Source organism: Clinocottus analis, unplaced genomic scaffold (genome assembly GCF_023055335.1).
Source record: "Clinocottus analis isolate CAN_PGR_092001 unplaced genomic scaffold, fCliAna1.0.p SCAF_12, whole genome shotgun sequence".
Classification (NCBI taxonomy): Eukaryota; Metazoa; Chordata; class Actinopteri; order Perciformes; family Cottidae; genus Clinocottus; species Clinocottus analis.
Window position 1 is genome coordinate 20,461,645 of NW_027175843.1, and position 11,046 is coordinate 20,472,690.

The 11,046-nt window shown below is 41.6% G+C and overlaps 1 protein-coding gene across 3 annotated transcripts in view; it reads left to right on the forward strand.

Annotated features, from left to right (window-relative positions):
* Positions 1 to 2,674, forward strand: part of man1a2 (mannosidase, alpha, class 1A, member 2) — a 61,570-nt gene extending 58,896 nt beyond the window's left edge. For all 3 annotated transcript variants that reach the window (XM_068572214.1, XM_068572213.1, XM_068572215.1), the window contains exons 13-14: positions 76 to 191; positions 1,561 to 2,674. In XM_068572214.1, coding sequence (XP_068428315.1) covers positions 76 to 191; positions 1,561 to 1,696 — 252 coding nt within the window. In that variant the 3' untranslated portion in view covers positions 1,697 to 2,674. The remainder of the gene's footprint in view (positions 1 to 75; positions 192 to 1,560) is intronic.
* The last annotated feature ends 8,372 nt before the right edge of the window (positions 2,675 to 11,046 follow it).

Genomic DNA, 11,046 nt, shown 5'->3' on the forward strand with positions numbered 1-11,046 from the left:
CTCATCTTCCCTTCCTCTCTCTTGTGTTCTCACCTTCCTCTTCCCTTGTCTCCTCGCCTCCTCGTCCCCCTGCAGGCCATCGATAAGTACTGCCGGGTGAGCGGAGGCTTCTCCGGGGTGAAGGACGTCTACTCCTCCAACCCGACGTACGACGACGTGCAGCAGAGCTTCTTCCTGGCCGAGACGCTCAAGTAGGTTCATGAAACAAATAAAAAACAACTACTTGCTCATATTTTGTGGAATCCATTTAAAATAAACGAGCATAAGAACTTCTTTAAAGATGAGAGCGGCAGCCTGTCAGTCAACAAAATAAAAGCTCCAAACACAAACATGTAAAAGTAGGAAAAGCTCTTCCCTCGTTTGCATTCAGTATCAGAAACCATAGAAGAAGAAACGCATGCTCCCGTTTGCACACAGACTTCTTTGTTTATTCAAATCTGTGTAGAATTAAAAGACTTGTTTACCGTCTTTATTTTCTTTTGTACGGCTCCTCCGAGAGCGATGATGATTATAACGCTCCGGCTTCGAGTGTTTTTAAAGGCAGCATCATCATCCTCCTCCTCTTCATCTTGGTTGGTGGAGGAAGAGGAGCGTCTCTCTCTCATGTGGCTCTCTGGCTCCCCCTGCTGGCAGCGCGCTCCTCCTACAGAGCAGATATTACCCAGCCTGTCAATCAAACTTCATCACCAAACAGCCTTCTGTTCTCTGTGTGTGTGTGTGTGTGTGTGTGTGTGTGTGTGTGTGTGTGTGTGTGTGTGTGTGTGTGTGTGTTAGATTCCAAGTGAGCAGGTTTTCAATTAAATCTGAAAGTATTTCTTCTGGCTGTAATGGGGTCGGCCTCTTTTTTTAGTCGATTAGTGGAAGATTTATTCCGTTGATTAGTTTTTATATTTTCTTACGAGCTCATAAACCACCGGATATAAAGTTGTGGTGCTTTCGTGAGTTTATTTGTGGAGGAAACTGTTTAATTAAAGTCGATCAATAAGCCTTTAGGTGCAGCAGGTGATGCTTTAGCAGATTATTTTTAACTGGAAAGAGAAAATATTCACAGAGTGAAAGTCGTAGAAAAGACGTGAATAACATAATCCATGTTGACGCCGTCCGGATAACAGATATTAAATACATGTGATGTAAACACTGGAATAATAAACTCCTATTCTCTATTAACATATGTGTTTAATTCCCACAGGAGTACACAAACACACACTATGTTGTGATGTAAACACTGAATAATATACTCATCAGCATAAAATGAGAGAATGAATCCACAAAAGTACACAAAAACTGCTTTATTGTGAAGTATATTGTATTATTTTATTTTTCATGGTGGAAAATATGCCCCAAAAAATAAAAAATAAGCCAAAAAAAATTAAAATACGCCCCAAAAAAAATAATACGCCCAAAAAAATCTGGACAATTTTTTTTTAATTTTTTTTATTTTTAGAAAAACAAAATAAAAAGCGTAGAATTTTTTTTTATTTTTTTTTTACCATGAATGACTTTTTTTCTTTTTCTCGTCTAATCACTTCTTCCTCTTCCTCTTCCTCCCCCCCCTCTCAGGTATCTGTACCTGTTGTTCTCCAGTGACGACCTGATGCCGTTTGAGAGCTGGGTCTTCAACACGGAGGCTCACCCGCTGCCCGTCCTCCACCTGGGCAACATCACGCTGCCGGGCAGCGAGCCGGCGCAGCGGTAGACGGACACAGAGGAGGGGGGAGGGGCCCGGGGGAAGGAGTCTGTTCTCCTCCACGCCACCAACCAGGAGGTGCCATCATGTACGCCCGCTTACCCTCCCTCTCCTAAAAAAAGAAGGGTTTAAAACCCACCAACACTGGATAAATTTACATTCAGCTCTTCAGACGCTCGCCTGCTTTGGGGACTGCAGACGTCAGGGGGGCGGAGCCTCCACCAGAGGGCGGAGCCTCCACCAGAGGGACGCTCCACTCGCTCTTCTTCTTCTATGTTTTACTCTCTGACTCAACCAGGAAGTCGTTGCTGCTCAGCTTCTCTCTCGACCGGCTGGAATTGACTCTGAAGGACCCGATGCTCCCAAAAAGGAGGCGTGATATACTGTTTTTGGGGGGGGTGGGGTTGTTATAATTATTATTATTATTATGATGATGAGTATTGATTTGAGATTTGACCAAACCCGTACAGACTTGGAGCCACTCGCAGTGCATTGTGGGGGTTTTCTGTGAAGGACGACGCTGCAGACGGACGCCATGTGTGTTTCTGTTTGGGACAAAATGTCTACCGGGGACAAGCCCCGCCCCTTTTCCCACTTTCCACTTCCTGTTACTCATGGACCATTGTAAGTGGAACAGTAATGACTCGGTGACAGCAGCCTCCTCCTCCTCCTCTTCACTCTCCTCCTCCTCTTCCTCCACAGCTTCTCCAGTTAAGAGACATCCTCTCTCCCCTCCTCTTCTGTTCCCTCGTTCCCTTCCCTCCTCTTCTGCTCACTCGTTCCCTTCCCTCCTCTTCTGTTCCCTCGTTCCCTTCCCTCCTCTCCTGCTCCCTCGTTCCCTTCCCTCCTCCATCGTAGGACTCCCGGTGTCGTTGAGTGTAAATGTCCGCTGTGAGTCGCTGCTCTGTGCACTTTGTATGAGGTTCATGAAGGAGGAGGCTGACGGGAGTGTAGCACTGAGCGAGCTGAATAAATGACGTCATCCTGCTGAGCCTCTGTTCTCCCATCATCACCATCACCATCATCATCACCACCACCGGTCGGACCTCCTCTAACTGTAAGTTGCATGACCTGTTCATGGTGTTAATGTTTCAGGCCTAAACTTTAACCTCCAGGGGGAAGATGAAGCTCCTCGAGGCCTCTGGTGTCAGAAAAGTCTGAGATGTTTTGTGAGGAGTTTTGGATTCTTTGCCGTCTGATGAGACGATGAAGGATCGCTGCGTTCCAGCTGCTGAAGGCGACATCATATCACACAAACCCTCTCACCTGAGGAGAAGTCAGACGTTCTGACGGGTTTTTAAATTTCATGATGCTTTAAAATCCGTCGCCGAGTCTTTTTAAGTTCCTTTAAACGCAGCGACGTTCAAACCCTTCATTTATTAAACATGATTCATGATCTCTCACTCACATAACTATGTGGACACATTGTTTTCATCAACAGATAAACAATAATAAACAAACAGAACATTAAATATACAGCTAAAAACCTTTTTTAGTCAACAATTATGAATGTTAACTTTGTCTATTACTGATTATTGTCTTTAATGTAGATATTATATATTTTATATATATCATATTTATATATATTAAATATAAATATATTTGTATAATTTATATATAATATATATGTATAATTTATATATAATATATCTTTATACTTTTTTATATATATATATATATATATATATGTATATATATATGAATATATATGTATATGTATATATATGTGTATATGTGTATATATATATGTGTATATGTGTGTATATATATATATATATATATATATATATATATATATATATATATATATATATGTATATATATGTGTATATATGTGTATATGTATATGTGTATACATATACATTATACTCAAATATAACAAATCAAGGATTTAAAATAATAATTTCTCAGTAATTTCAGATTGTTGTCGAGTCCTGATAGAAAACTGTAAAACTTCTGAACCGACTTCAGTCCTGACGTGTAGAGACTCAAACGTTCATTAATCATTAAATAATCATTTAATCTGACTTTCCTTTAAAAGGAAAAGAAGTGATGTGGATCTAACAAAGCAAAGAGTCGATAATCTGTCAGCCGAGTGGAAATAATCTGAGTTTAGAGTTTTTGGTCCTCCATCGGCCTCCAGCTTTGCACAAAACCAGCAAGATTCTATTTGTTTGTTTGTTTGTTCTTTTCAAGCCTTACTGTCAGACGTGTGACGCCTTGGCCGCCGACACTGTGCTCTTTTCTCGCCCTTTGCTTTGTCTTTTTGTAACGCGTCATTTACTTGTTGTTGTTGTTGTTGTTGTTGTTTGCACACACATTGCCTGTCCTCTGAGGTGCAGAGAGATGCAAAGACGGCAGCTTTGTTTACGGCCTCACGACTACAGATTCCCACAAAGCGTATCGATGAGCTGACGACGCGTTTGAGCTCGTAGAACTATATAATAAAGCAATGAAAAGATAACGCTTTAAAAATAAACTCAGTTTAGAGACGTGTTTCAAAAGAAGCTCCAGAGACTTTAAAAGCCTGATCACCTTCGTTTGGTGTCGATAATCTGGTTAAAGACCAAAACCAACGATCCTCTGAGCCGAAGAGCTCATCCATCTCCAAAAACTACTGAAAACACAACGTGTTGCGTCATCGCAGTACTTTTATTTTTCCACTCAATCCCACAAATACTCACGAGATGTCAAGTGTGTATTAATCCACCGCAGAAAATAGTCCCCAAGAAATGTACTAAGAACTGCTTTTTGAGATTACGAAACAATATACGACAAAACTATAGTAATATAGAGGAAAAAAATAAACATGAACATATTATCTGCTTTCAGAAACATGTCGGTGGAGGTCGACGTTATATTTTGATATTAAATAGTTTCTTTGGTTTGAGGCAAAAACTTAAACCAACTATCAAATCAATGTTAAGCTGAGTTAATATTGAATTAAACCCTTTTTAATGGCGTTTCTCCTCCCGTTCACGCGGCACTGCCTCCATGCTTTCCTCTTCATCATCATCATCGTCATCTTCTCGCTGCAGTCATGGCTCTCAGGCTCTTCGTCACGCTGACATCAACACCTATATCTTATTTAGAGGGGGGGGGGGGTGAGCCCAGAATAAAAACTAGGCCGTCGAGTCGCTGGGAGCGACGGTGATTTTGAAAATTGAGTGTTCTGTATTTGTATTTTTACTGAACTAAAAAAAAAATTATAAAATTAAAGTATCTGTAAATATGTTTAAAACTGAGACACAAATTCAATAAAGATGTTATGAAAAGTGATCAGAAGAGAAGAGTAATACGTGTTGTTTTTAACCTCTTATACTAATGTGTTAAAGCTGCATTCTCTCTCCTGACCACCAGGGGGCGACTCCTCTGGTCTACGTTGCTCCTCGTCAGTCCAAACATGGTCACGTCCTGTTCACTGGTTGCAAAAAAACAAGATGGCGACAGACAAAACGCCATCTTTAAGGCTTCAAAGACGTCTTCTTCTTCAGGTCTTTCGGTTAGTTACAAACTGTCCTGACTGAACAAAGTCGGTATGTAAAGACGTTTCAACGTTCGTTTGTGTTTTTCTGCTGCATCGGTTTCACACAACGTTCCCACTCGGGTTGTAAAGAACTCTCTGCTCTGAGACCGGCTCGTTTGTACAAGTTGAATCTGTTCCAAGTCCATATTAAATATTGTTTCTTCATTTTTAATGCCAACATTGCCAGTTTTTTTTCATTGTTTTCCTCAGCTCTTCAACAAAGTGACTCACCACATTCAGAGAGATTATTTTCCACATTAAGATATGTTTTTAAACCCTTTTTATGGTATTTGAGGCGTGTGGCATGAGCTGAGATATTTAATAAACTCTATTAAATATGAGTATTCATTTCAAACTGTATTATTGACCTGTTTTCCACATGTGGCGAGCTGTAAATTAACTGGCTTTAGATCAATAGCTTCACCGTAAATACATTGTTCTCTCGCCATTTCAGTTTATGAGAGTTTGCATCATAGGCGGTTGTTAGCAAATAAGCAATTAAAAAAGCGTCAGGGTCCATGATGGAAGAACAACAGTGTTTTTAATAGAAGATCACGTACTAAAACACAACCGTTCTCTACTCTTCACTAGAGGTGTTACACCATAAATCCAGTAAATCCAAAGTGAAAGTCCTAAAATATGTTTTCATGGATGAAAGAGTCCTGATTTAAACTCCACGGCCTGAAGTCTCTGCAGATTGTTCTCCATTTCCATGGTTCTTCACGGTCCTTCATGGCCCTTAATGGTCCTTCACGGTCCTTTGTGGTCCTTCACGGTCCTTCATGGCCCTTCACAGTCCTTTGTCGTCCTTCACGGTCCTTCATGGCCGTTCACGGTCCTTCGTGGCCGTTCACGGTCCTTTGTGGTCCTTCACGGTCCTTCATGGCCTTTTACGGTCCTTTTGTGGTCCTTCATGGCCCGTCATGGCGCTTCACGGTCCTTTTATGGTCTTTCACGGTCGTTTATGGTCCTTCATGGCCCTTTATGGTTCTTCATGGTCCTTCACTGTTCTTCATAGCCCTTCATGGTTCTTCATGGTTCCAACCCCTCATCTGTTCAGACTTTAGTGCTCGTGGTTTCAAAGTCTTCGTTAGTTTCCCGGCTGGTTTTGTTTTAATGTCCGTTGATTCTCAGTAAAGTGAGTTTTTGTTTAATTTGTTTAATACCTGATTGCCAATATTTAACTTGTCCATCCGCCAAAAGCGACACTCCAGCCTTCCCCTGTGGAGTGTTTGTGTGAGATAGTCGGAGGGAAAGGGAGCAGCTGCTTCCTGCTGCAAAGATGGCCGCCGACTGGAAAGTCCTGATCCCGGTAAACACTCACGTCTGATAGGTTCACGCGTATCGGGAGCATAATATTGATCGTTGCTTCAATGATTGAGGGGTTTATATTGCGTGTGTGTGTGTGTCTGCATGTTGCTAGCGCCAGCAGGTGGAGACGCACAAAGCCAACACTTAACTAAGCAAACACAAGTCAAATTGGTTTATGTGCCGTCTGCAGCTTCAACTAATGTCTGTTTTTTCAAATGTGGTATTTGTCATCAGGTTCAAAGTTAAAAAGGTCGACTCTTTGGGGAAAAGTCTGTGATGGAAGCTGAAAGGTTTCTATACAAGTCACCATCTAGAATAAATACTGAAACACTTCAAGTGCTTTTGTTCTCTAAACTCAAAGTAGTTTAGTTGCTTAAACCCGACATTTGTTGTGTTGCCTTAATGTAACTTTCTACTAATTTGAAGCACAGCCAGGATGTTTTTCCTCAACTTAAAGTGTTTTTGTTGACTCAATCTTGAACAAACGAAACCTTTAATGCCAGCTTTCTCTAATCCATCTTTAATAATGAAATGAGATGGAAAGAAGAACATTGAGGTTGTTTTTTGCACTAGTTATGAGCGCTGCATTGGAGCTGTAATGGCTGTGAACTCTGTAAAAAGGCTGTTAAATCACCAACATGACTGTAAATTACAGTAATTGTGTTTTCCATTTTCCCCTCGTTGGCTTTAAGTGCTCCGGCAGTGTGTTGCACATGTGTGTCGGTCTCTTCCTCGTCCGACCCGAAGCACAGTCCATCACCGCTGTGGCTCTCAACCACAAACTGACCCAGAAACCAGACGCCTCGCCCAATCACAATGAGCGACTTCCTCTCCTCTGACTCATTCCTGTCCTAAATGAGAGCGGAGACGCGGGAGATGCACGCAGACCATCAAACAAACTGCGGGTTTCATTGTTTCATTCACCTTTTTTTCTGCCGACATGTTTGCACCAGATTGAAATAATCGACTCATATGACCAAGTTCTCAAGACACAAAACATCTCTCAACTCCCAGATGAAGCCCGACTCAGAGGTCGTCTGTCAGACAAACCAGCCTGCAGGGTCGACTCCCGATACCGCCAGAGTTCTGACCAGAAAAACCAAAGAGCCAACACTTCGGTCCGAATGCCCTTGAAAGCACCGGCGCTCGTCTGTGAGTCCTGAGATGGAGCCGGACCAAAACACCTCTCGGATGCGTGGCGGCTGCCAGACCTCTCGGGTCACTGGAGAGAAATCTGTTCCTAACACCTCGAGCTAAACGCTGGGCGCTGGATCCAAGTCGGCGCTTTAAGATCTGGACTCACAACCCCTCAGAGTGCACTCTGCTGGAGGGAAGGGATCTGGAGGAGCTTGGGTTCCCTCTGGTAAACAGTTAGGTTGTTTATGCCTCAGGCTTTTATTGTGAAAGGTAAGAACAGGAGGAGTGGATTTGGTGGTCAAGGTCGAGTCTCTCCGACTTTCACTCCATCAAACGCTCTCGCTTTGCCAATTTCATCCCAAACCGTTGACCTTCTCTCTTTTCCTCTGGCTTAAAGTGGTAGAAACACTCTGAAGTGTGAATGACACACAGGGGGAGATGTCTTCATGTCTTCCTCCATGAGGAGAAGAAGAAGAAGAAGTAGAAGATCTGCATGAATCACCGCTTAAGGAGGGAAAGTGTGGGAGGAACTTTCTCTTTTTGACTGCAGGCCAGGTGAATGTTATTGGGGGTTGAAAAGCAGAAGGGGGCGTGGCCAACGATTACCAACAACAACGCTGTGATGTCAGAGGAAGCGCAGAGCTTTTAACCCAATGAGTCATTCCAGAGAGATTAGCAGATCTTCATCAGCAGACGTAGTGGAACCTTTAGAGTGTGTGTGTGTGTGTGTGTGTGTGTGTGTGTGTGTGTGTGTGTGTGTGTGTGTGTGTTACATCCAGGTACATGCAAATCAATCGTGTCTGTGTGTTTAGTGTGTTAACGGCGGAGGCTGCCCATCCATCCGTGTCCTGGACACACTGAGTCACTTCTCAGATGGCACGGTGGCAGAGCTACACACACACACACAGAAACAACCGTGCTGCTGCTCATCCCTACACAAGAGCCGTGGCCTGTTCCCGATGCTTTATTCAGGCCTCTGCATACTGGATGTCTCCTCTGAGGGAGCAGATGGCACAAACAGGAAAATAACAACAGCTTCACAACACGGGAATGTTTTTGTCTCAGCCGACGCGTGTTGTTGCGTCGCGGTTCAGGGTTCAGAAACAGGACCAACACATTGTCTGCACACACAAAAAAGAGTTCATGTGAACGTGTGTTCAGGCTAAATCTACTTGTGTTTTTTAAGTGGAAGAGAGGAAGTGCATATCCAGAGTTGGGTATCAAGCAGCCGGTTCTGAGGAGCTGTGAGGTGCTTAGAAGATTCGTCCCCTTTGGTTTCAGCTGTGGAGCCAGTGAGACGCTCAGCAGCAGGGCTTCCCCTCCGGCTTCCTCTCAGTGCTGCTGACTCACTGAAACTGATGTGCAACCTTTTCCCTCCCGACCAGCAGCCACATCCGCGCAGCTGCTTCACCTCCTGGTTTCAGCGACGCAGCCGAGAGAAGAAGTCTAAACTCTGACGTGTGTGTTTGTGTGTGTTTTCTGCAGGTATCACAAAACACACTTCAAGATAAACAAAGCGTGTGTGAGACTTTATACTCGTTAAACAAACATATGGGATCAGAAATATACAGAAGTCTACATAAATGACTCAACTCCTCTGGTTGTATAGAAGTCTATGCTTCATGTGTTGAAGCTGCATTCTCTCTCCTGACCACCAGAGGGCAACTCCTCTGGTTGTATGGAAGTCTATGCTTTATGTGTTAAAGCTGCATTCTCTCTCCTGACCACCAGGGGTCGACTCCTCTGGTTGTATAGAAGTCTATATAAGTGGCTCTACTTCTCTCTTGATGTATTCCCTCAGTAAACATTGTAAACATGAGTTTATGTCTCAATCTCTAGTTTCAGGTCTTCTTCTATACAGCATGATGTTCATTTAGTACATTATGGTCTGTTAGAGTCAAACAGACCATAATAAGCAGAGTAATTACATAAATAGGATTTTAACAAGTCTGAAAAGTATTTTTTCACTCTTTCTTCCTGTCGTTTGTGCTTTATTTGATAAACTGCTTTGTTTCAGATCTTCAAGCTGTTTTCTATTCATCATCTCATATGTTCCACTTAAGCTCTTATTGTGGCGGAGCGGATGGGGGAAATTTGTGTTGCACTTTCCAAGGAATCATCACACTAGTGTAACTTCTGTGGTTTCCGTGAATCATGCACAATAATCCTGTGTGTGTGGGTGTGTGTGGGAATATTCTTGTGTTCTCGTGAAGTGCCCTCACCCCACGTTGGGTTTCATCTCGAGATTTCATCCGTGATGTTTTCTGTGTAAAAACGCTTCTTCTGCGATTACTCAACAGCCCGTTCTTCTATTTCCTAAAAACAGACTCCCCACGGCTCAAACCTGAGAGGACTCTGCGTTACACACTGAACATCTGTGAACATGAACACACACACACACACACTGAAGTTCAACCACCGCTCAAACAGGAAGTTAAAGCTTGTGTTTTGAGACTTTTCAGGAGATCCCAAACCACCTTTATCACTTTTTCTACTAAGAAGTTGCATAAATAAACTAGTTGAAAGGACATTTGGGATGAATATTGTAATAAAACACTTTACATCAACACAATAACTTCTGTTTGTTCTTTATTTTTTGCAGCATATGTGTATCGTTTGTTTGAAGATGCTCCAGATGAATGGAATATATAGAGTTACTAGTTTTTTTAGTCTCACCAAGCAAAAACAAAATGTCACTTTTACAGATTATAATGTTCAGTTTGGATGAAGGTGAAGCAGGATGATGTAAAACAGGTGTTCCTAATATATTTAGAATATGTGGCGCGACTGATCAACACCATAAACACACAAGTGATTAAGTTAAGTGTTGAGAAACGATTCATATTCATTGTTAGTGTGTAAAATGTCATGTCATTAACTTTTATTTGTTTTAATTGCTTTGTTTTTCCCTTTTTTTATTTTTTTTTACTGATTTGGCTTTTGTGTGGGAGTTCTTTTATCTTTAATTTAATGTTGGGACATCTTAAAGTGCATTTACAATCTCAAATAAGCAATAAGAAAAACAATGCGCAATCTTTATTGGTTAAAACAATTACTGCAGCTACTCAAATAAGCAAGAATATAAATTAAAATAGATTAAAAATATTAGAAAAAAATATTAAAAATATTTAAAAAGTCAAATATTTAATGAATCTTTAAAAAGTTGTTGATTCTTGTTTGTTGAATAAAAGAAATGTTTCAATTTTGTATATTTTTTTATTTGTGGGAATACAGATTTGATGTGTGTGTAAATATATTTACATTAAAATATTTACATTAAAATATATGAATAAATGTACATAAAGTTTTATTTGATGCGCACTTTTCAACTGAACACCGCCTGCATAGAGACGAGCATTGGTTACTACGGCAACGCAAAACACCT